The sequence below is a fragment of the Schistocerca gregaria genome, chromosome 11 (genome assembly GCF_023897955.1).
Source record: "Schistocerca gregaria isolate iqSchGreg1 chromosome 11, iqSchGreg1.2, whole genome shotgun sequence".
NCBI classification, from domain to species: domain Eukaryota; kingdom Metazoa; phylum Arthropoda; class Insecta; order Orthoptera; family Acrididae; genus Schistocerca; species Schistocerca gregaria.
Window position 1 is genome coordinate 135,145,026 of NC_064930.1, and position 26,419 is coordinate 135,171,444.

A 26,419-nucleotide genomic window follows, 5' to 3' on the forward strand; every position below is an offset into this window, starting at 1 on the left:
ATAATTTGGAATATCTTTCTATACCACCACATCTTAAATAATTCAATTCTGTTCATAACTGATTTTCCTACTGTCCATGATTCACTTGCATACACCAAAGGAACAGTCTCAAAATATCTTTCCTCTAATTGAGGCCTGTTTACTAGTAACAATTCACAACCTGTTTGCCTGTGCTACTCTGCTGCTTATATCGTTCTTGCTTCCCTCATCATCTGTTATTTTGCTTTCAAGGTATCAGAATTCCTTACTTTGTGGTCCCCAATTTTTATATTAGGTATGTCGCTAATGTCATTTCTGCTACCGCACATTACATTTGTCTTCTTTGATTTACTCCCAATCCATATATTGTGCTCATTACAGTAATATTTGTAAATTTCATTCACATCCACTGAAACCAGCAAACAGCAAAACACAGGCTGATCTGCAATAATGTTGTTCACAGTACAGTTTCTTTTAACAGTCACCAATTTCAGTCAGCCTCAGGGAAATGCATCACTGATGGTAGTGTGACCCTGACAATATTCTGAAAACTAATTGTAAAAAGTCTTTTTGAAACATTCCTGAATACCAAAAGTGGAACAAATTGATTTGAAGAACTGTTGACTTATGCCTTTATGAATTTGTAAAAATGTTATCCAACAGAAAACTTCACGTGAAATTCTTACTTCTTTCAGAACATTGTTAGTTTAAATGCTCACTGTCAACCAATTATTCCATTAGTTTCCGAGTTACCATTGTTTTGATAACATAAATGATTAATTTTAAAACCAAAGTGTGATGTCAAATCTTGATAGCACCATCTAGTTTTTGAAAAATAACAAGGGAACCATTTTATTTGGCTGTCACACTGCACACTGGGCATTGTACTGTTCTACTGTCAGTCTGTCTTCTTCTGTCTGTCTCCTGCCGTCTGTCTGTCTGTCTCCTGCCGTCTATCTGTCTGTCTCCTGCCATCTGTCTGTCTGTCTGTCTGTCTGTCTGTCTGTCTGTCTGTCTCCTGCCATCTGTCTGTCTGTCTGTCTGTCTGTCTCCTGCTGTCTGTCTGTCTGTCTGTCTGTCTCCTGCTGTCTGTCTGTCTCCTGCTGTCTGTCTCCTGCTGTCTGTCTGTCTGTCTGTCTGTCGGTCTCCTGCCGCCCGTCTGTTACTGCCTGTCTCCTACTGCCTGTCTTTCACTGTCTGGCTGAGGCTTGCAGGACCTGCGCATTGGCAAGAGGCTGCTCCTGTCATTGTGTGGTCCTAGTCAGCAAACTACTGGCTGCCTTTGATTGTGTAAATCATGGAATCTTTTAGATAAGCTAAATCATTATGGTTTGAGTGGGGCAGTGCACAAATGGTTTAATTCATACTTAACTGGTAGAATGCAGAAAGTTGAAATAAGTGGTTCATGTAATGTTAAAACAACAGCTGATTTCTCAAACTGAACTGTTATAAAGTACGGGGTCCCACATGGTTCAGTCTTAGGGCCTTTATTGTTCTTGATATTCATTAATGACTTACCATTCCACATTGATGAAGATGCAAAGTTAGTTCTTTTTGCTGATGATACAACTATAGTAATAACATCCAAAAACCAAGAACTAAGTGATGTAATTGTAAATGATATTTTTCACAAAATTATTAAGTGGTTCTCAGCAAATGGACTCTTTTAAATTTTGATAAAACACAATATATACAGTTCCGTACAGTAAATGGCACAGCTCCAGTAATAAATATAGACTTTGAACAGAAGTCTGTGGCTAAGGTAAAATTTTCAAAATTTTTAGGTGTATCCATTGATGAGAAGTTAAACTGGAAGCAACACATTGATGGTCTGCTGAAACGCTGGAGTTCAGCTACATATTGTATTAGGGTTATTGCAAATTTTGGTGATAAGAATCTCAGTAAACTAACTTACTATACCTACTTTCATTCACTACTTTCGTATGGCACCATATTCTGGGGTAATTCATCGTTGAGTAGAAAAGCATTCATTGTTCAAAATCGTGTAATCAGAATAATTGCTGGAGCCCACCCACGGTCATCCTGCAGACATCTATTTAAGGATTTAAGGATCTAGGGATCCTCACAGTAACCTCACAGTATATACATTCAGTTATGAAATTTGTTGTTAATAATCCAACCCAGTTTAAAAGTAAAAGCAGAGTGCATAGCTATAACACCAGGAGAAAATGATGATATTCACTATACAGGGTTAAATCTGACTTTGGCACAGAAAGGGGTAAATTATGCTGCCACAAAAGTCATTGGTCACCTGCCAAATAGCATCAAAAGACTAAAAGATAGCCAACTAACATTTAAAAATAAATTAAAAGAATTTCTAGATGACAACTCCTTCTACTCATTGGCTGAATTTTTAGATATAAATTAAGAGGAAAAAACAATAACATCAACTTAAACATTAGTGTTATGCAATATTTTGTGTAATGTAATATCTTGTACAGACATCTTTTATTAACCTGACACGTTCCACATCATTACGAAGTGTCGTATTGGATGATCTATGGAACAAGTATTAATCTAATCTAATCTCTAATCTCTCACAGCCTTCTCTGCTCTTGCATTGTTCACCTCCGTGCCAGCGCTTGTTGTTACGCTGGAACACAGTCAATCATCCAGATTGTTTAGCGTTGTTTAGTTATGTCATGTTCCATACATAATTTTTACGATCATTTTATGGATATGATGTGGAACAAGTCAGACTACAAGATATATATACACAAATGAATAGTGCTAATTTTAATATTACTGAAATGTTAAGTTCTACACAGGCAACTACATTTAGAGGTACATTTTTTTTTACCATTTCTGCAACTACTGAATAGACGTGCTGTTTCTCTTCAGGAACCACACATTTGTCTCCCCTCATAGCAGATACTTCTCCATTGTGGTTGCACGTATCGTGCAGCTGTCTATATGCAATTGTGTCTTAATGCACACATTTCTCATGTATAGTAAGTGCAAGTTGTCTGCATGGGCACTAAGCCAGCTACTATTTTTCTGTTTATCTGTAATGTACATTTTAAATATCTTTTGTCAGTTACAGACATTTCAGTAGAGATTGTGTTACTTTTGTGTGTTTCACCAACAGAAAATACTCCAGAATTATAAAGTGTCTCAGAATAGAAGTAGAATTTTGTACATATTTCTTCTTTGTCAGTGTATATTTTTGATTTCATTGCATTGAATATTTCAGGAGGGGTCCCCAAAAAGACGTACAGCAGAGAGTATATGGTAAGCTTTTCAATACTCAATGTATGATTATTTGTGAGAAGTACTCATTTTTCATATCTCATAGGAAAGTGCATGCACCATCCTGATGATTTAAGCTCCTGTTTATTCATCAAAGAAAATCATGTTACATATGATCCATAATACATTTTTGTATATATATTTAATCCTTCATATGTATCACATGAGATTGTCATACATTCATATTATTTAGGTTTTCTTCTATTCAGCAGAAAAATAAAATTGATGAAGCAGCATTATGTGAAGTGTGCAGCCATAGAAGTTTTTGAAGTATGGAGTATTGTTGTTGTTGTTGTTGTTGTTGTTGTTGTTGTGGTCTTCAGTCCTGAGACTGGTTTGATGCAGCTCTCCATGCTACTCTATCCTATGCAAGCGTCTTCATCTCCCAGTACCTACTGCTCTTCTTGTAGCACCACATTTCGAAAGCTTCTATTCTCTTCTTGTCCAAACTAGTTATCGTCCATGTTTCACTTCCATACATGGCTACACTCCATACAAATACTTTCAGAAGTGACTTCCTGACACTTAAATCTATACTCGCTGTTAACAGATTTCTCTTCTTCAGTAATGCTTTCCTTCTCATTGCCAGTCTACATTTTATATCCTCTCTACTTCGACCATCATCAGTTATTTTGCTCCCCACATAGCAAAACTCCTTTACTACTTTAGGTGTCTCATTTCCTAATCTAATTCCCTCAGCATCACCCGACTTAATTCGACTACATTCCATTATCCTTGTTTTGCTTTTGTTGATGTTCATCTTATATCCTCCTTTCAAGACACTATCCATTCCGTTCAACTGCTCTTCCAAGTCCTTTGCTGTCTCTGACAGAATTACAATGTCATCGACGAACCTCAACATTTTTATTTCTTCTCCTTGGATTTTAATACCTACTCCGAATTTTTCTTTTGTTTACTTTACAGCTTGCTCAATATACAGATTGAATAACATCGGGGAGAGGCTACAACCCTGTCTTACTCCCTTCCCAAGCACTGCTTCCCTTTCATGCCCCTCGACTCTTATAACTGCCATCTGCTTTCTGTACAAATTGTAAATAGCCTTTCGCTCCCTGTATTTTACCCCGGCCACCTCCAGAATCGAAAGAGAGTATTCCAGTCAACATTGTCAAAAGCTTTCTCTAAGTCTACAAATGCTAGAAACGTAGGTTTGCCCTTCCTTAATGTAGCTTCTAAGATAAGTCGTAGGGACAGTATAGCCTCACGTGTTCCAACATTTCTGCGGAATCCATACTGATCTTCCGCGAGGTCGGCTTCTACTAGTTTTTTCATTCGTCTGTAAAGAATTCGCGTTAGTATTTTGCAGCTGTGACTTATTATTATTATTATTATTATTATTATTATTATTGTGATGGAGTACTGATAAAGTCATAAATATGAAGTTTTCATTGCTGTAATTTTTGTTCCTTTCAAGTACTGAGAGTATTTTTGTAGAATGCAATAACCAGAATTTTTAATGTAACTGTTTTGCTAAATCTTCGATTAACAGATATATGCAGATGTAATTTTTTGCCTGTAGCTGCCTGTTTGTTTAATACTAAATACTCTGTCAACAATTCTTTAAAGAGACCTCCACATCCTACATATATAGCATACTAAAAACTTAATTACTATTATTTCATGATGTATATGTATAGAAAATTAATATTTGCCATGCTGTACATACGCACTCATGTTCAGAAAAAAACAGTACACTTTGAATTATTAGAGATAGTACTTTCATATCTACAGGACATACACATTAGTTCCATTTGAACAATGTTGACATGGGCATTCAACATTCCACATTGTTGTGTGACACTACCTACCGGTAAAATGTCTGCGGTTCTCGTTCTCACTAAAAACCGAATATAATGGATTATTGTGATTTGAACAGACATGCAGGATGCTTCGCAGATATATGCACGGACCATACTGTCAAAGCAGTGAGTTTGGAAGAGGACACAACATTGGCATGAGCGAATGTGGTGCATCCATTGGGAAATTGCAGTTCACGTGAGATGAAGTTTTTTGAAATAGGTGTGTGCAGGATGGTTCATGGAAGGCTGTAGAAGGTGATGAAATGTATCAGGTCGCGCCACCCAGTCCACCCCACTGGGAAGACAGAAATCTCATCCGAATGGCATAGCAGGACAAATCTGCGTCATCCTCGGCTGTGGCACAACACTGTAACACATCATACGCCATCAGGGGTGACAGTCCATCGCCATTTATTACAGCATGGTTTACGTGCACGTCGTCCACTTCTCCATCTACCTTTGACAGATGTGCGGAAATATTGTAGGTAGCAATAGTGTATGGAACGACGTCACTGGTGATAGAAATGGCATCAGATACTGTTTTCAGACGAATCCAGTTTCTGTTTATTTATAAATGATGGCGACATTTTGGTTCGCCGCAGACAGGGTGAGTGGCATCACAATGACTGAATTCGCACAAGACGTACAGCACCTATTCGAGGCCATGTGGTGTGGGATGCTATTGGGTAAAACCACAAGTCACAATTGGTGTGTGTCCAGTGCACTGTGACAAGTCTGACCTATGTGAATGACATCCTGCGACCTCGTTCTTGCACAAGACCCCAAAAGCCATTTGTCAGCAAGACAATGCACGACCACATGCTGCTTCTAAAATAGGTGCCTTCTTTGTGTCCCAGGATAACAGACTTATGCCTTGACCTGCCAGAGCACCAGACTTGGCGCAGTCGAAAATGCGTGGGATAAGGTGAAACGATGGGTGCAGCACTGTGACACAGGGACAACCACACAGATGAAATTTAGAACCAGATAAATGCAATATGGATGGCTATACTACAGGACACCATTCGCACCTTCATGCATGGAACAAGTTATCAGTGCCCATGGCGGACCCTGTGCCTGCTAGACAACAAAACACATGCTAACTCGAGATGAATGAAATGCCATTTTTTTCTGCTGAACATACTAATGTATGTGTCCTGTGAAATGTACTTTGCATAACACATACAGTGCCAACTTGAGGCCCTATGGTGTGGGATGCTATTGGGTACAACCACAAATCACAATAGTTCAAGACGTTCTGTTTCTTCTGAATATAAGAGTATTTTTGCATATCGTCTGTATTGTATATTTTCGTTCTAGGCCACTGAAAAATGGTTCAAATGGCTCTGAGCACTATGGGACTCAACTGCTTTGGTCATTAGTCCCCTAGAACTTAGAACTACTTAAACCTAATTAACCTAAGGACATCACACACATCCATGCCCGAGGCAGGATTCGAACCTACGACCGTAGCAGTCGCACAGTTCCGGACTGCGCGCCTAGAACCGCGAGACCACCGCGGCCGGCTAGGCCACTGAGAATAGAGGAAAAAGACTGCAGACTGCATTTAGGATAAAAGAATAGTTTCAAGGAATTGTAAATTATGTGCAACCAGGAACAGAGAAAAGAAGATGGCTAACACAATTTGTCTGAAAGAAGAATGTGCACTGTGTCCGTTATCTTTCATAGTGGTGATGGGCAGTACAATGACAAAAGCGGCAGGAGAAATAGGAGACAGACTGACAGCAATATTGTCTGCTGATCATTTGAAGCAGTAGCGTATTTGGAAAGAAGTTATGAAAACGTGTGGTCTAAAATTTAATACAAAGCTGATGATCACAACAAGGAAATGGATAGATCTATAGTAAATATGTTTGTTTCCTGCCTTTTGGAAAATTAAAAAGACCTTTGGAGAAAAGAGAACCACTTGTACGAATATCAAGAGCTCAGATGGAAACCCAATTCCAAGCAAAGAAGGGAAAGCAGAAAGATGGAAGGAGTGTATAGAGTGTCAATACAAGGAAGATGTACTTGAGGACAATATTATGGAAATGGAAGAGGATGTAGATGAAGATGAAATGGGAGATAAGATACTGCGTGAAGAGTTTTACACCGCACTGAAAGACCTTCGTCGCAACAAGGCCCCGGGAGTAGACAGCATTCCATTAGAACTACTGACGTTCTTGGGAGAGCCAGATCTGACAAAACTCTACCATCTGGTGAGCAAGATGTATGAGACAGGCGAAATACCCTCAGACTTCATGAAGAACATAATAATTCCAATCCCAAAGACAGCAGGTGTTGACAGATGTGAAAATTACCGAACTATCAGTTTAATAAGTCACAGCTGCAAAATACTAACGCGAATTCTTCACAGACGAATGGAAAAACTGGTAGAAGACAACCTCGGGAAAGAACAGTTTGGATTCCGTAGAAATATTGGAACACGTAAGGCAATACTGACCTTATGACTTACCTTAGAAGATAGATTAAGGAAAGGCAAACCTACGTTTCTAGCATTTGTAGACTTGGAGAAAGCTTTTGACAATGTTGACTGGAATACTCTCTTTCGATTCTGAAGGTGGCAGGGGTAAAATATAGGGAGCGAAAGGCTATTTACAATTTGTACAGAAAGCAGATGGCAGTTATAAGAGTCGAGGGACATGAAAGGGAAGCAGTGGTTGGGAAGGGAGTGAGACAGGGTTGTAGCCTTACCCCGATGTTATCCAATCTGCACATTGAGCAAGCAGTAAAGGAAACAAAAGAAAAATTTGGAGTAGGTATTAAAAACCATGGAGAAGAAATAAAAACTTTTAGGTTCGCCGATGACATTATAATTCTGTCAGAGACACCAAAGGACTTGGAAGAGCAGTTGAACGGAATGGACAGTGTCTTGAAAGGAGGATATAAGATCAACATCAACAAAAGCAAAACGAGTAAAATGAATGTAGTCGAATGAAGTCAGGTGATGCTGAGGGAATTAGATTAGGAAATGACACACCTTAAAGTAGTAAAGGAGTTTTGCTATTTGGGGAGCAAAATAACTGATGATGGTCGAAGTAGAGATGATATAAAATGTAGACTGGCAATGGCAAGGAAAACGTTTGTGAAGAAGAGAAATTTGTTAACATCGAGTATAGATTTAATTGTCAGGAAGTCATTTCTGAAACTATTTATATGGAGTGTAGCCATGTATGGAAGTGAAATATGGACGATAAATAGTTTGGACAAGAAGAGAATAGAAGCTTTCGAAATATGGTGCTACAGAAGAATGCTGAAGATTAGATGAGTACATCACATAACTAATGAGGAGGTATTGAATAGAATTGGAGAGATGATGAGTTCGTGGCACAACTTGAAAAGAAGAATGGACCAGTTGGTAGGACATGTCCTGAGGCATCAAGGGATCACCAGTTTAGTACTGGAGGGTAAAAATCATAGAGGGAGACCAAGAGATGAATACACTAAGCAGACTCAGAAGGATGTAGGTTGCAGTAAGTACTGGGACATGAAGACTCTTGCATACGATAGAGTAGCATGGAGAGCTGCAACAAACCAGTCTCAGGACTGAAGACCACAACAACAACAAGTGAACTTGCATGGCAAGGTGATATCTTGACGAAAAGTGCGAGAGGAATGATACAGATGGAGATAGTACATGAGGAACCCCTACATGATAATACTGAGAAAAAAACTTAAAGTTGTATAAGCATGTGAAGAGATTGTATGAGGTTCAGATGCTTGGGAAAATTCATGAAATGAAGATAAATGCAAGAGACCAAGGGGAAGACCAAGGGACAAGTGCATAAAAAGGGTGGATAAAACAATTCAGAACAAAGAAGACTAGAAGAGCAACAATGGTGCGAGGAGTGAGAAGTTGAAGAAATTTGTGTTCCAAGTAGACCACAACAGTCTCTGAAAATAGCCCAAGAGTGACAACACTGACAACGACAATGATTATTATTATTATTATTATTATTATTATTATTATTATTATAAAACTTCCTCCAGGCGAAAGCTCCACTATCTAAACTCTTTCACAGTTAGTTTCCATAGCGATATACCTGCAAAAAACTAGTACTTCATATGAACATTTTTAGTCCTTTTATCATGTTCAGATTCTGTATCTTCACTGTTTTGATCATAATAGTTTCCACTTCATCATGTTTTACTACATATTTAAACCCCACTTGCTGCATACTAACAACTCTGCATGAAAATTTTCTGTGTAGTTGTGAAATTAAAATGTGGAGTCTAAAAGTTTTATGAACTGTTATCATGCTCTGTTCATTGTGGAATTATTTGCTCCTTTGCTATCATTCTGGGAAGCTGTTGCTCATGAAACAAATTGAAGATCCATTTGATACACCACTATTAGTATTACAAATGCAGTGTATGAATCATGATCCATTACATCCATTTAACCTCTTTCCTATTCTATAATATGTTTGGCATACTTTTCACTGCTATTCAAATCACAACTCAGGAACACTTTAGCTTATGTGCGCTGGTGTCATGTGGGATGTACGTTTTTAATCCCAGTATTGAGTTTCTGGATTGCTGTACAGGCCCTGTCTGTCATATTTGTGGATATGGTGAAATTTGATTGTTGATGGAAGAGAATGATACATGGCCATTGCCATATGGATTAGTTTTGTTGAAAGATGTGATTGTGCGCTCTTCCAGTCTCTTTTTAGTGATCTATTTAAGGGATACAATATAAATTCTTCTAAAGAATAGGCTAATCCACTTGCAAAAATCTGTGTAGTCTTGGGTCACACTGCAACAGGATAAGAAGCCCTGTTTCAACAATTTTGTCATTACAACACCAGTAGTACTTATCCACATACCACAGACAAGTATTGTAAATAAAGGGTGACAGTATTCTTCAGTTTATCATCAGAAAGGCATTTGCAGATACAATTTCACTTTCACACTACTGTTAACTTTGTAATTTGTATTTATATATTTAACAGAAATTGATTTATCCCAACCTTTGTGATCAGGTGGTTACAGACAGACATTGTTCTCAGATGTAAATCATGCATCACACGTATTTCGTCCAAGGGGATCCCTGATAGTGAAATGTAGTCCCCTTGAATTAATATTCCTACTGCCTCAATATTAATGGAAGTTACTGAAGGCATGCCTGAAATGACACACTGTGTAAAATAGCAGTTGGTTCGTCCACAAAAATCCAGCAGTTTTCACACATATGTCAATATTGATTTGAAGCCAGATACCTGCTCAATTTGATTTGTATCATAAAACAATAACAGCTTCAAGAAATTGTAGTAAACCATTGCACTTATATTACATAAGTTAGTTTTCTTCACCTTTCTTTATCTTGCCCTACAGGGGGGATATTTAACAACTTTTCCTGCCAACACTAATGACTGCTTTCTTACCCTTCTGGTAGTCAGTCATGCTTCTGGGCATACAAGAAACTAAACCAATGCTGTTTCTACCATTCATGTATTGTGCTGACAATGCTGGGCAATGATGAAGAAGCACACGATTTGATGATAACTGTGAGTGATTAATATTAGTACCCTTATAACTGTTTACCTGGCTGTCTGGCTACATGTCAGGACATTAGTTTTTTTGCCTTTAACCTTATTAATGTGTAACTTCCATTTCCTACAATCTTGAGTATGGTCCTGTGATATGATTTTTCTTTAATTTGTTGAAGTTTTGATCCTATTTTGTATCTGGAACACACACATTTTTATTAACAATTAATTACATCCAGATAATCCCCAAATTACAGACTGCAATGTTTTGAATTGGAAGAAACATTTATTTTCAATCATTTATACATCATTTCAAACTGTGAAATTTAATCTGTTTTCTAGATAATTGTCATACTAGGTAAGTCATTTTTGTTGGGGCCCACATCGTACCTTCTCATCATTGAGTCATTAGTATGAGTATGTCGACTGTCATAGTTATACAGAAAATCCTGTCAGACAATGTGCACTGCTTAGAGGTGTGCTGCTATAGCAATGCCAAGTACATATCTAGGATCAATAACTTTTTGATGCAGATGTGTGAAGATTTTGGGCCAATGTTTCTTGTAGTAGAAAATAATTACAATTAGAACAAAATATTTAAGAGCATTCATTCAAAATGTTAAGCATCAAATCTGTCTGAAAACTACATGGGATATCATTGTCATTGGCTTGCAGTTGTGGATTTGATTAGGTTATGAATAAGCAATAAAGGGTTTGTAGAAGTGTTTGATCCTTATATTCGTTCAGTTCTGTGCACTTCTTGATTCAGTGCAGATAAGTGTCTGCCTTTTGCCCTAAATGTGAAAAAGTCAGTTGAAGTGTGTGAAAGCAATAAAAGTAACATTATTGGTGCTAGAAACACTATAAAGTGGTTGCCAATTTATCACCAGAGGAAGAATGGGAGAAGATTGCAGAATGACATGATATGAGAGGTGATCAAAGAAGGCTAACACTTTTTACCTGTTCGTCTGGGTTTTGAGTTGAAAACTTGAATACAAGATCAGCTGTAGCAGTTGAAACCTGCTGTGGCCTATTTATCATGGATAAATTGTTCAAAGTATAGTGACTCCTGGTATAGGGTGTGTTGGCTATGATCCATGATGATGCAATATGATGGTGGAGGCAAGGTGTGAGTCTAGGTGGTTCCAGAGAAAGTTGGCTGCAAAGGTAACAAGGTCTTTTATTCATGCAGGAGCTTAAAAGTGCTCAACATTTAGGTTATCGGTATGTATTGATGCATCTGCAGTGCTTGATACACTGGGTCAAGGGCTGGCTGGATTCCAAATTCTGCTGGACTGGCTGCTTGCAAACCCTATGTTGCTGAGTTAGTATTAACAGTGCACCGTCAGTCTCATAACATAAGCCAGATGCATGGACGTTGTATCGGTGGTGGGAAAACTTGACACTGCTGTAACCACTACAGCCCCTGGTGCCATCTAGTGGTTTCAGAGTGGCAGTGAATGGCAGCTGTTGTGCATGCAAGTGACTCATTGACCCTGGGCAGGAACCAACTGTGCTGCTGGAGGTTACCTGGACTGGCACTAAGTCTGTGGAGAACCATCATGCACAGAGCTGTTGCCCTAACATGACATTGAACCAGTGACCTCTGTCAGCACAATCTTCTCATCCCAGTTGGACTGCGAGACTCAGAATAATTTTATTATAAAAATGACCAGTACTTATATTTGGCAACAGTAGACTTGTTTTGCTTTTGTGACACTACCAGTCAAATATCTTAAAACACTACTGCCATTGTCAGTATGGAAATCTGCCAAATCTTGTGTTGCACTAGTCGGTGCAGTACCACTGAGTTCACTGTTTCAGAAAGCTAACCTGCCTCACAACATTGCACTAGGATTGCTGAATTATTACAGTGACAATATCCCACACTTGACTGTTGTCAGCACTGCTGCAGTACACTGATGAGGCTTACACTAATATGTCCATATATGGCCATTACATTAAATTACCCCACTACATGAACCAGGTGTTGTGCTTTGTGTCAAGCTTAAGACCAGTTTCATACCATAGTACATGTTATTACACAGTACTGAGTAATTTTATAACTATACAATTTTGACTTGCCAATGTGTGTTATATAGGGCATCTAGTTTTACTTATTAAGCTGCTTATAGCTATTTTAAATGTAAGTATATTTCTTTTTTTTGCACTTAAACTATTTGTGTCTTCCTGTTACGAGGAGTCGAATTAGAATTTACAATCATGCTCAGTCAGTTTTCGCTTCTACTTATCCTGTGTGGTAGTGGAGTGGCAGGTTTTGTCTGCTTGGTTCCATAATTAGGCTTGTCTTAAAATGGTAGCCTGCTTCATGCACTCTGTAGCCTTGGCAAGTACTCTTCAGGTGACAAAATATTAGCACTCAGTTGTCCATTCAGTGCATGGCAGATGGCTTCTTGCAAGTTTGACCTCACATCTTGTGCACTCCACAAACAACAAAATAACTGAAAACAGTCTCTACACTAACATAACTTATTCACTACAATCTTATACATATACAAATGTATAAACCAAAGAATCCCTGGCAAACACTCCTCATTTTTTTGACATTAATGCATATACGCACATCATGTACTGGCTCAACCACATCTTATTGTCTCCTTATCATTGTGTTCCTGTTTGGTTCCATCCTTGACACTCCTGGAATTATCTCTGACTAACTTGAAAAAGTCATAACTCTTGGTGGTAGTTGGAGCTTAAGATTGACTGATGAAGTAGTCTCTACCCCTTGATGGAATTGGTGATACCATGTGATGCGCTTTGTTATCTGTTCTTCTTTGGGTGTGTAAGGACTGCATAACATCACTCATTGCCCTAATATTGCAGTGAACTTCCTGTACATCTCACTGATTCCTCCTGCTTCTCTAATGTACTCCTTTAAATACTTCTTGCATTGACATTGCAAACTTGCATACTGACTCTCGAACTTTACCTTTCCTCGCCCTTATTAAGTTGAATGACAGTGACATACGCCACCATATGTATCCCAGTCCACGACAGCCCTGTTGTCCTGGTTGGGCTGCAAAGACTCAGAATAATTATATTACAAAATGACCAATAGTTGTAGTTGGCAGATTTGGAGTTCCACATATGCAGAACTACCAGTCAAGTAACACTGCTATCATCAGTGTGGAAGTGTGCCTTGTCCCTTGCTGCATTAATCAGTGCAAATCACTCAATTCATTGTTTCAGCAAGCTAACCTGCCTTGCAACGTTGTGTTGGCCTTGTTGAATTTTTACAGTGACAACACCCTGCATTCGCCCACAGTCAGTATTGCTCCAATATACTGCTCAGGCTCACATTAATATGTCTACATGTGGCCGTTACACTACACACGGAATCACTGAACAAACACTGATGCACCGCAGCACTAGAACAAATCAAGAGTGACAAACAAAAATGAAATAAATCGAATTTTTTGCTATTTCTATGGATGTGGTCAGTTAGCCTACCATCCTTAACGTTGTCGAAAAAAATTATGTTCAGAAATGGATCTGAAATATTATTGGGAATGGCACATTTCGCAGACAACAGAAAGAGTAACGATTCACCTCAATGGTCTAAAATAAACTACATATAAACATCATTAATACTTTTGTTGTCCTGCCATACTCTGTTTCGTGTAATGTTATAGTGATAATTATTACATAAGAGCCTTACTCATCAATGGAGTTGTCTATGGCATTAGTTAATTCTTTGCTAATGTTTGCTGGTGTTTCTTTGCCTGTAAATTTGTTTTGTGTGTTATTGTGTTCTATAATTTCAAGAAAGTTGTATAGATGTCAATATAATTTATAATTTTTAGTGTGTTTGTTTGTTAAGAATTTTGTCTGTTATTTACATGTGTGTATGTAGATTTCTATTTTTCCTAAAAACTCCATTACTGGACCCCGTGGCGTTATGGGGAGAATTTGCATCGGATTTTCGATCTGGTTCACAGTGTTTTTGTGTTTGTATGTGTCTGAATACTGTGGATGGATTTATGTTACTATTTGAGGTATGTTCTTACTACTGATTTTGAAATTTCTTTCCATTTGGCATATAAAATTAATTTTGTATACACCTGGGTATGTGTGCACTGGTAGTTTCGCTTTTTCCAGAGTGGATATTTATTCTTAGATTGTGTGCAGCGCAGTATGCTTGTGGTACAGTAGTTTTCTTTAGTAATATGTTAAGCGTGTTTGATATATTTCCTGCACATCTTGTGGTATGCATATTTGCTGTTTTGTTGGTTCCTATCTTGTTAAATTTAAGTCACTTATCAATCTTAATATGTGTCAGTTTACTGTGTTTATCATAGATTGTGATATGATGTTGGGACTGAATTTGTTTTGTTGTTCTACATATTTGAGGATCCCAAGTTCCTTTTGTATTGTGGATTGTTGTAATGGTAGAGTAATCAGTCTGTTTATTGTTGCATTGAAGTATGCATGTTTGTGTGTTTTAGGATGACAGGAATTTGCATTAAATATGATAAGCATCACAAACTGATACATATTAAATTCATAGCCACGCAAAATTAACAAGAGAGGTACCAAAAAACAGAAATAATGCACATACCACAGGCTCATAAACATATATAGGAAATATATCAAACAAACCTAACACATTACTTAAGAAAACTACAATAAGATTCACATTCTGCACAAAACAAAAAGACACACACAGCAGAAACGAAGGTACCAGTCCACAAATACCCAGGCATAGAAAAGTAATTGTAATGACTGTAAACTTCTATGTAGGCTAAACGACCAGAAATTTCAAGATCAGATACCGAGAACATGCCAGAAACTGTGACACAAACCCATCCACAGTCTGGAACCATATGCAAACAGAAAACCACGATATAAAGCAGATTGAACACGCAGTGCAAATTATGCACGTAATAGCAAAGGGCCTGATGATGAAATTTTAGAATAAGTAGAAGTCTACATATACACAACAAATATTCAAACAAAATTCTTAAGGAACACTGGCTTAAAACACAAAAATTGTATTGACATTTTCATTGAAACTATAGAAAATGATAATGGATAAAACAAATTTACAGGAATGGAAAACACCAGCGAACATTAGCTAAGACGTCACTACTACCACACCCAACTCCATAAATTATCATCTCACTACAGCCATCCAATGATAACTCAATAAAACCTATATTTCGTGCTAAATGCAGTTTTGTCTTTATTATTTGCAAGACATCTTCAGTTGCAAATTTCTTGAATGCTGGTCTCCATGTGTTATTTTTCCTGTTTTACAGCTTTTCATCTGCCATATGAAATTTTATTTTCGCTGCACTAGGAAATAGACATTTTTACCTGATGTTACGTTTTGGATCCGAAACATGACATCACATAAACAAATGTTCATTTTCTAGTGCTGTTAAAACGAAATTTCTTAAGGCAGAACGCATAAGAATACAGAACACAAATAAAAATATACTCATTTTTCATGAATAACAAATAAAAATATTAATTCGAAGCAATAATCATTTACAAGTTGTCTGTGAATAAAAGGCGTTACATATAACTGATAAATCAGGAATTCAGTGATATTTTCAGGACAGTTCTTTCAAACATATCACCACAATGTTTATTTGGTTTTAGTTGATTTTCCATATACAGTACGCATGTTCTACACATGCAAAGAGGAAATTGGTTTTTAATTCCTGAAATCGTCTTTATTTGGGGGTAAACAAGTTAGATATTCAAATACGAATCTTTCTCAGCAAAAACTGAGAAATCCTCAATCCTGTTGTAATTTTTGACGAATAACTTAGTTGTGGTTTCACGTTAGCTTCACCTCCCAAAGCACATTCAAAATGAAACTTGCTTTTTAAGTTGTTATGTAATTTGAAACTCGCGATCAAATTTCTTCGACATGTCTTTGTCTATTTTGTGTCTGTAGTATGTAGTTAGCCACCTTGGGGCGTGGACAACAATACAGGTGAACTATTCGCTTTTAAATCATGGGTAAGATAATGCTGCAATAATTTCAGTTGGTGTGGAAAGGCAAAAAAATTATTCCAATCGTCTATTCACAATTTCTTGATGAAAAATTTACCAGTGTGCTCCAATATTATGAACTCTTTTATGAACTCAATTCCAGTATTTCCTCAAAAATGATTCAATGTCAAAGTTCTATGCAACTGCTTAAACGCAGGTTTAAACACATGAAGTTTCATTTCGCTTCTTTGTGTTCTTCTGGGTGCTTCACTTTTTGCTAGGCAGTTTACTTACAAAAAATGGAGATATGCTGTTGTCCCTTCTACAGATACTAAGTGAAATGGTCCTTGTGGAAGAAGAAGAAGTAAAAAATCGTAATCATATCTTAATTTAATGGTAATAACTATCTTGGCACAGAACTTGTAAATGTACAATAGGTGGAAGATAGGAAGTGTTTGTAGAAGTCTACAACCAAAATCCACTGACGCTAAATTTTTCATCTTTAGGTCTCAATTTTTCTTCTAGTTAGGCTCTCACTGTTCTTGTTTGCCAAAATGGCGTAATTAGAACAAAAAAATGTATGATGTACAAAGAAAAAAACATGGAGGTGCTCCATCTAGTTATTTTTATGATATTATAGCTATACAGTATTAGATGTAATGCAGTTCTAAGCACTAATTTACATTTATCACATTACTGCACTAAGACCTGCATAAATAAGATTCTGCATAACCCTTAAGTTGTTTAACATTACTCATAATATATAATTCACATAATTTTTAAAAATATTTCGATGTTTAGTTATCTGACTTCATCTCTTCACAGTTCCTCATTATAGTCTTCCTGTTTCTCAGTGACCACATCTAAATGTTGAGAATTTTTACGACTCCATCTAACATGCTATCTTTGTTCAAATGGTGAATGGTTCAGATAACTGCAGAATAGTAAGCTCTTCCATAGATGAAAAACAGGATCCTTCCATAGGTTGCTTCAGAACTGGGAAAAGTCAAAGTCTGGTGGACTAATGCATGGACAACTGGGTCCATAAGTTAACATTTCCCAATCATATCCACAGATCTTTGCAGTTACAGTATTATTGCCATGTAGTCATGCATTTTTAACGAGTATGAGCAACCCAGGCTCACATAGCATAGATCAAGTTCTGTCCACTATTCTCCATTGTTGAATTATTTATTATATATCTTGCAGAATTGTGTCTGTAATGGCAATCATAATCAGAGATTATCATGTGTTCGACATTTGACTGAACTCTACAAGATTTTTTTCTATTTTTGTGGATCATTGGCATCTCCACTACTATGTCTATGAATTCAACTATGGTACAACATCTTTAATCTTTATTTCAAAACTAGCAACCACTTGTTGAACTTTTGAATGTTGCGCTCCATGAGGTTCCCTTTCCGTGCAGCGACCATAGAATATAAAATTATAAAGAATGTAGCAACCAGTCGCGGAAAAATAATTTATTTATCTCGTTGCAAATCGATTTCGACTGATATCAGTCATCATCGGTGCATTGTTGTATCATGATAGAAATCTGCCAAGGACAGTACTTCTACTTATGGCATGTATCGGCTAGAACAATGCACCGATGATGACTGATATTAGTCGAAATCGATTTGCAACGACATAAATAAATTATGTTTCCATGACTGGTTGCTACACTCTTTATAATTTTACTTGTTGAATGTGAGATCTTGGTTTCCGCAAGGTCACAATGTTTTGGCATTTGTGCTTGGTGACTTTGGTAGAGAGTTATCCATTGTCAACAAACTTTTCTCTTTTTCAACTCGTTTGTGAGAATTTGGAGTTAAGATACTCACAGAAATTCTGTTGATCCTTTAGATGCGTATCTGTCACAAATTTCAGAATTCGTTCACCTGTTTTGTTTTTCGGCGTTCTTGGTTTCACAATGTTGTTATGCGAAAAGAAACTTTAGCAAAACGATTAACCCAAAGAAAAACTGATCTACAGACTGCTATTAACTCGCCACAAGCTTCACTTAAAGAACTATAGATTTGCTTCGATTTTTTCCCACAAAGTTTTTCATAATCTTCAACAATCCCAGTACGCAAGACCAGAGTGGATGCCATCTGTAACTTCTGTTATAGCAAAACAACAACAGGTGGTGATAAATCCAAAATACAGGGTTCACTGCAATGCTTGCATTACAGATGACATAATGAACAATAGCAGTGATCCTTCATCCCATATTGTTGGCTACCTGTGTTTTATTTATGAAATGATTTTAGATACTTATACACACATTACTGACTGTACTAAGAAATTCTTCAGTGTAGCAGAAGTTGACGACCAATAAATTCTTAAGATTTCTTTTAAAATGAACTTCATTACTATTTAACTACATACAGGAGCTGGCAATTCTTTAGAATTTGTGTTCCTGAATAATGGACACCACTCTGGACTTTAAATCCTTATAAAGGCTATTCTTATTTCTAGCATTGAAGTGAGCTGAGGTTCTGAAAAAGCGATCCATTATTTAGGACAATTTCATTAAGGAATAAATCTATTGAGAAGCATTAATTAGTATGACCATTTCCATGAGCAGGCCTCTGCTAGACATTGTTGCGGTCACACCACATATAATTCGTATTTTACAATGTTGGACTTGGGAAACTGTAACTTCATATCATGAGACACCAAAAAGTTATCCAATACGCCTTTATAATATGAAAGTAGACGAGTATTCTAGCTTTTTCAACTTTTATATCAGGTATGTTTGACAAGATCCACAATGCAGGAAAGGTTTGTTTAGGCACTTCAACAGTTCTATGGTATGCTCCTCCCATTTAAGTACCCCTTTTTTGAACAGGAAATTCTCTGCATAATGCTAAAGGAATTTGTGTTAATGTTCAACACGTTGTCACAGGTCTACTAAGAGCCTTTACAGGCCTGATCTTGTGAAGACCTTTCAGTATTTCACCATTTCTGTGAAAATCATATGAACAGCGACACAAGAAACCCCAGACCATAAAGGCAGTCCTTTGCTGTCTATGATTGAGTTGTTCATCCTTGACTCTTAAGCTGATGATGTCTTGTGTCTCTTTGCCATGTATTTTAGTCTTAACAGCTATGAACTCTGTGTACAGTTCTTATGGTAGCAGCAAGTGAAAGCGCCATTAATAACAGCTGCTGAGTGAAGACTGAGTACCCAACACTGAAGGGAGGGGTGGGGGAGAATAAATATAATAGTATGACCAACAATCCACAAGCCACCATACAGTATGGCAGCGGGTACCCTGTACCATCACTAGTCATTCCCCTTCCTTTTACATTCGCAAATGATGGCACAATACAAGTTCACAAAGTATCTGCACAATACCAACTTGTTGACCATTACCAAATGTAGCAGCATATGTCTGAATTCCTTCACTTTCCTTTAATCTGACCTGGTGGGGATTCCAAACACTCAAACAGTACTCAAGAATGTTCGCCCTAGTATTTTGTACGTGGTCTTCTTAAGCTGATCAATCCCCTTCTCTATTTGTGACATAGCATACTTCTTCCAGTTCTTATCACTTTGCAGTGTTATGCCTAGGTATTTAACAGGCATGACTGTGCAGAACTAATACTACATTCTTACATTACAGGATTGTTGTTCCTACTCATCTGCATTAATTTACATTTTTCTACATCCAGAGCTAGTTCTCCTTCATAATACCTAATATAAATTTGGTCTAAGTAATTTTGTATCCTACTGCAGTCCCTCACTAGATTTTTGTGTATACTGCAGCATTATCAGCAAATTATACAGACTACAGTTCACACTATATATAGAACACTTATGTATATATAGAACCCGAGTGGCTCTGTACATTTCCCTGGTGCATTCCTGATAGTATCCTTATCTCTGACTAACAATTGCTGTCCAGAACAGTGTATTATTACTTTCTTTTAATTTTACACATCTAGTTCCGTAGGGCAGAATTGAGGAGCATATCTCCAAGGTCATGGAACGTGTCAGTACATGAAATTACAACATAAAAGTAATGACAGATAAAATAAAATCTTTATGAACAAAAAAATAAACCATAAATTGATGTACACGCAGTCTACAATATAACATAGGAATCAGCTTAATTTTTCAAGGAAGTCGTCGACAGAATAGCAGGAGTGACCGATGAGGAAACTCTACAGTTTCGATTTGAAAGTGCGTGTATTACTGCTAAGATTCTTGAATTTTTGTGGTAGCTTATTTAAAACGGATGCAGCAGTGTACTGCACACCTTTCTGCACATGAGTCAGAGAAGTGCGATTCAAATTCAGATTGGATTTTTGCCTCTTATTAACTGAATGAAAACTTCTAATTCTTGGGATAAGCTGACATTGATAACATGACATGATGGTAAAGAGTATGTATGTTGAGAGACCAATGTCAGAACACCCAGACTAGTGAACATGGGTCAACAAGAGGTTCACAAACTTACACCACTTATCGCCCAAACTGCCCACTTCTGAGCCAAAAATATCCTTTGAGAATGGGAAGAGTTACCTCAAAATATAATACCATATCATATAAGTGAATGAAAATAAGCAAAGGAGACTAATTTTCGTGTCAAATGAGCACTTACATCAGATACCATTCGAATAGTAAAAATGGCAGCATTATTAAGTCTTTGAACAAGATCCTGAACGTGAGCTTTCCATGACAGTTCAGTTTCACTAATCATGTGACCATTCTGTGAAATTAAAATGTCATGTTTTGTTTAATTGTGTTTTAGAAACTGTAAAAACTGAGTCTTACTGTGATTTAGCGCTAGTGTATATTCTATAAACCATGAACTCATGTCATGAACAGCACTATTTGAAACAGTGCCAACATTGCACACAACATCCTTTACCACCAAGGCAGTGTCTTCGGCAAACAGAAATATTTTAGAATTACTTGTACTGCTAGAGGGCAGACCATTTACATAGATAAGGAACAGGAGTGTCCCCAGGGGTCAGTGCTGATCCCTGGGACACCCCCCACTTGACAGTGCGTCACTCAGACCCTACATCACAGCCACTCTCAACAGTGTGAATAATGACCTTTTGCTCTGTTATTAAAGTAAAAGGTGAACCATTTGTGAGCTGCTCCTTCTATTCCTCAATGGTCCAACTTCTGGAGCAATATTTTGTGAACAACACAATCAAACACCTTAGTTAAATGGAAAATGATGCCTAGCGTTCGAAACCTTTTGTTTAGTCCTTCCAGTACCTTACAGACAAAAGAGAATGCATTTTCAGTTGTTAAACCACTTCTGAAGCCGAATTGTACATTTGATATTAAATTATGCGATAAAAATGATCAATTATCCTTACATACACAGTCTGTTCAATAACTTTATGAAGCACCGATTGCATAGAAATACGTATATAATTGACTACATTACCGCTTTCTCCCTTTTTATAAAGCAACTACTACTGAGTACTTTAATCGTTCAGGAAACTGACCATTCTTAAAGGAAAAATTACAGATATGACTAAGTACAGGTCTAACATGTGCAGCACAGTACTTCAGTATTCTGCTAGGCACTCGACCATATCCCGGAGAGAGAGCTTTGTCATCAGTGATTTAATTATTGACTCCCCCTTGTCATTATCCCACAAGAGTATTTGAGACATCAGTCTCAGGAAGGCATTTTCCAAGAGAGTTATATGATTCCCTATACAACCTAACTTTTATTTAATTCACCAACAATGCTCAGAAAATGTTTGTTAAATACTGTATGTGTGTATATCTGACCTATCAGTAACAGAAATATTTTTGCTATGAACTGACTTCATATTGTCGGCCATGTGATGCTGATGAGACACTTCCTTGATAGCTGAGCAATGGTTTTAATTTTATCCTGTGAATAAGCTATTCTATTTGGGTACCACATACTCTTTGCCTTCCTAATAGTGTTTTATACACCTTACAGTACTGTTTGTAATGGGTTAATGTAGCTTGAGTGTGACTACTTCTGACATTTTGATGTAATTCCCACTTGTTCTGCATGAATCCTTATCCCACTAGTCAGCCACCCAGGCTGCCTCTTAATGCCAGTCCCCTGTTTAGAAAATTCTATTGGAAAGCAACTCTCAGAGATCAAGAGAAATGTGTTAAGAAAAGCATTACATTTGTGATCTATGTTATTGGCATTATAAACATCTTGCCACTCATTCCTTAACGAGGTTTAAAAACCTCTCTATTGCCATTTGAATAGCTTTTCTACATAGTTTGTAATTATATATAACATTTGTTTGAGCACATAAACCTAGTTATGTTGAAATTCCTGCATCATGGTCTGAAAGGCGATTCACTCTTTTACTAACAGAATGCCCATCTAGTAATGAGGAATGAATAAAAATATTGTCTGTGGCTGTGCTACTGTTCCCCTGCACCCTGGTTGGAAAAAACATAGTCTACATCAGATCATATGAGCTTAGGAGGTCTTTCAACATCCTTTTTCATGCACAGTCATATACAAAATTAATATTGAAGTCACCACATATAAATAGTTTTTGGTACTTCCTAAAACGTAAACCAAGAACCCTTTCTAGCTTGAGCATAAAGGCCCTGAAGTCAGAGTTAGGGGACCTATAAACATAAACAGTTACAAGATTAGTTTCACTAAATTCAACTGCCAGTGCACAACATTCAAATACCTGTTCAGTGCAGTGTCGTGATAATTCTATGGACTCAAATGGAATACTATTTTTTGAAGTACATGTCCACTCCCCCACTCTGCAAAGAACTCTTTGAAAGACAGCCAGATAGTCTGTGTCCGGGGAAAGAAAGCTTCTCAATCGTGAAATTATTTAAGTGATGCTCCAATAGACCAGTAATGTCAGAGTCGACATCTACAAGCATTTCACTAACTTTATCTTATTACCTCTTATGTTTTGATGAAATATACTAATTCTGTCTCTACATCGATACCTGATCTCCTCTGAGGGTGAGCCCTTAGTTAGAGGGACTTCCTGTAAGCAGGTATACGTATCAGCTGACTTAACTCTAAGAAAGGTGCAGCTCTAACACCAACTACTACAGGAATGTTTCCATGAGTGATCCCACCACCACCCAGTATACTTTCATCTGTAAGCTTTGTCAGCATGCCCATCCTGTACCTATGGAGATGCAGGCCACGCCTATTGAAATCCGATCTATTGATTGACTCAGCTGGCACCACTGCGATTTGAGCCATGCACTCCGCCATCAGTGCCTTCTCCAGCCCCATGTTAACATGCCTAACAACTGCATTGAGATGGGGCTGATCATGGTGCTGAAACAATTGCACTCAGTGCACATTAGTGCCACCAGTTTGAGTAGCTATCTCCAGCAGGTCACAACCTACATCATATTCCCCATCATTATCAAGACAGTTCCCTGCTCCACCTACTATCATTAACTGATCCTCTTTTGTAAAAGTCCTACGTGACTCGCCTATGCTGTTAGTCACCTGAGCCAACCTTGCACTAGGCTTCACAATGCTGGTGACCTTGCGGTATTGATGGTTTAAAATTCACGTGCCTGCTTACTGCTTTTTTCGTCGTACTGTCAAACACAAAAGTTTCACCTACCTCAGCACGGCGGCTGGTCACCAGCCCGCTTCTCTGCAACGTTGATACTGTTCTGATGATGCTAAAAGCAACGTTGAAGAAAAACATCGTCAATACTTACGTTAGCATAGTCCGCGTTAACTCTGCAGCTAAATGTCACGTGAATATCTTTTGCAATGTAAAACTAACAGCTAATGTCACTGTCCTCATCTCACAGCTCATACCGCGCAAGGCGGCCAGAAATGTACCAAAGTTCAACCCGAATTGTTACGCGATTTTCACAATTCATACTCAGCTACAACATGAGTTTTACATTGCGTCCCTTTCAGTGGATTTTTTTTTTAAAGAAGTTGCTCGGCAAGTATTTCGTAAACGATTACGAAATATTTCACGCGGAATTCTTCACAAAGGCTGAGAGTTCACATGCGTTTATCTGTCCTACTAATTCCTTCATAGAGCTCAAATTTTCACAATCTGCCCGTAAGTGCATCTGCTTTCACGGCGATATAAATCGAACACGAAAAACAGTAACTTCTTCATTTCACGTACACTCTTTTCGGACACTTTCCAACATGACCTGCACGTCCTACAGCGAGACCACGACTGCCTCAATGCCGTTGCTCACAGTGCATATACTACTTGATATAGTGCGGGTATGACTTCATTCTGATTGGTTGATCAAATGAACAGCCGATTGGATCAATCTTTCAAGATCATATTCGCGCCTAGTCTGTTTTACTCCAATCAACATTCACAGACGCAATTACGTCATTTTATGCTGAAAATATTAATAATACTCTCCTGGAAATTGAAATAAGAACACCGTGAATTCATTGTCCCAGGAAGGGGAAACTTTATTGACACATTCCTGGGGTCAGATACATCACATGATCACACTGACAGAACCACAGGCACATAGACACAGGCAACAGAGCATGCACAATGTCGGCACTAGTACAGTGTATATCCACCTTTCGCAGCAATGCAGGCTGCTATTCTCCCATGGAGACGATCGTAGAGATGCTGGATGTAGTCCTGTGGAACGGCTTGCCATGCCATTTCCACCTGGCGCCTCAGTTGGACCAGCGTTCGTGCTGGACGTGCAGACCGCGTGAGACGACACTTCATCCAGTCCCAAACATGCTCAATGGGGGACAGATCTGGAGATCTTGCTGGCCAGGGTAGTTGACTTACACCTTCTAGAGCACATTGGGTGGCACGGGATACATGCGGACGTGCATTGTCCTGTTGGAACAGCAAGTTCCCTTGCCGGTCTAGGAATGGTAGAACGATGGGTTCGATGACGGTTTGGATGTACGGTGCACTATTCAGTGTCCCCTCGACGATCACCAGAGGTGTACGGCCAGTGTAGGAGATTGCTCCCCACACCATGATGCCGGGTGTTGGCCCTGTGTGCCTTGGTCGTATGCAGTCCTGATTGTGGCGCTCACCTGCACGGCGCCAAACACGCATACGACCATCATTGGCACCAAGGCAGAAGCGACTCTCATCGCTGAAGACGACACGTCTTCATTCGTCCCTCCATTCACGCCTGTCGCGACACTACTGGAGGCGGGCTGCACGATGTTGGGACGTGAGCGGAAGACGGCCTAACGGTGTGCGGGACCGTAGCCCAGCTTCATGGAGACGGTTGCGAATGGTCCTCGCCGATACCCCAGGAGCAACAGTGTCCCTAATTTGCTGGGAAGTGGCGGTGCGGTCCCCTACGGCACTGCATAGGATCCTACGGTCTTGGCGTGCATCCGTGCGTCGCTGCGGTCCGGTCCCAGGTCGACGGGCACGTGCACCTTCCGCCGACCACTGGCGACAACATCGATGTACTGTGGAGACCTCACGCCCCACGTGTTGAGCAATTCGGCGGTACGTCCACCCGGCCTCCCGCATGCCCACTATACGCCCTCGCTCAAAGTCCGTCAACTGCACATACGGTTCACGTCCACGCTGTCGCGGCATGCTACCAGTGTTAAAGACTGCGATGGAGCTCCGTATGCCACGGCAAACTGGCTGACACTGACGGCGGCGGTGCACAAATGCTGCGCAGCTAGCGCCATTCGACGGCCAACACCGCGGTCCCTGGTGTGTCCGCTGTGCCGTGCGTGTGATCATTGCTTGTACAGCCCTCTCGCAGTGTCCGGAGCAAGTATGGTGAGTCTGACACACCGGTGTCAATGTGTTCTTTTTTCCATTTCCAGGAGTGTATGTTCCACCAAACCAAACCCAACGAAAAATAGTCTTGAAATAGCTTTACAAGGTCATTACTGTTTAAATAACTATTCTACCTTCTTA

General features: G+C 38.6%; 1 protein-coding gene across 1 annotated transcript in view; it reads left to right on the forward strand.

Moving 5' to 3' along the window:
- Nucleotides 1-26,419, forward strand: part of LOC126294988 (zinc finger protein 345-like) — a 112,338-nt gene that overhangs the window by 66,695 nt on the left and 19,224 nt on the right. Inside the window, exon 3 of the mRNA XM_049987232.1 lies at nt 3,194-3,231. Within this exon, the coding sequence (XP_049843189.1) occupies nt 3,194-3,231 (38 nt within the window). The remainder of the gene's footprint in view (nt 1-3,193; nt 3,232-26,419) is intronic.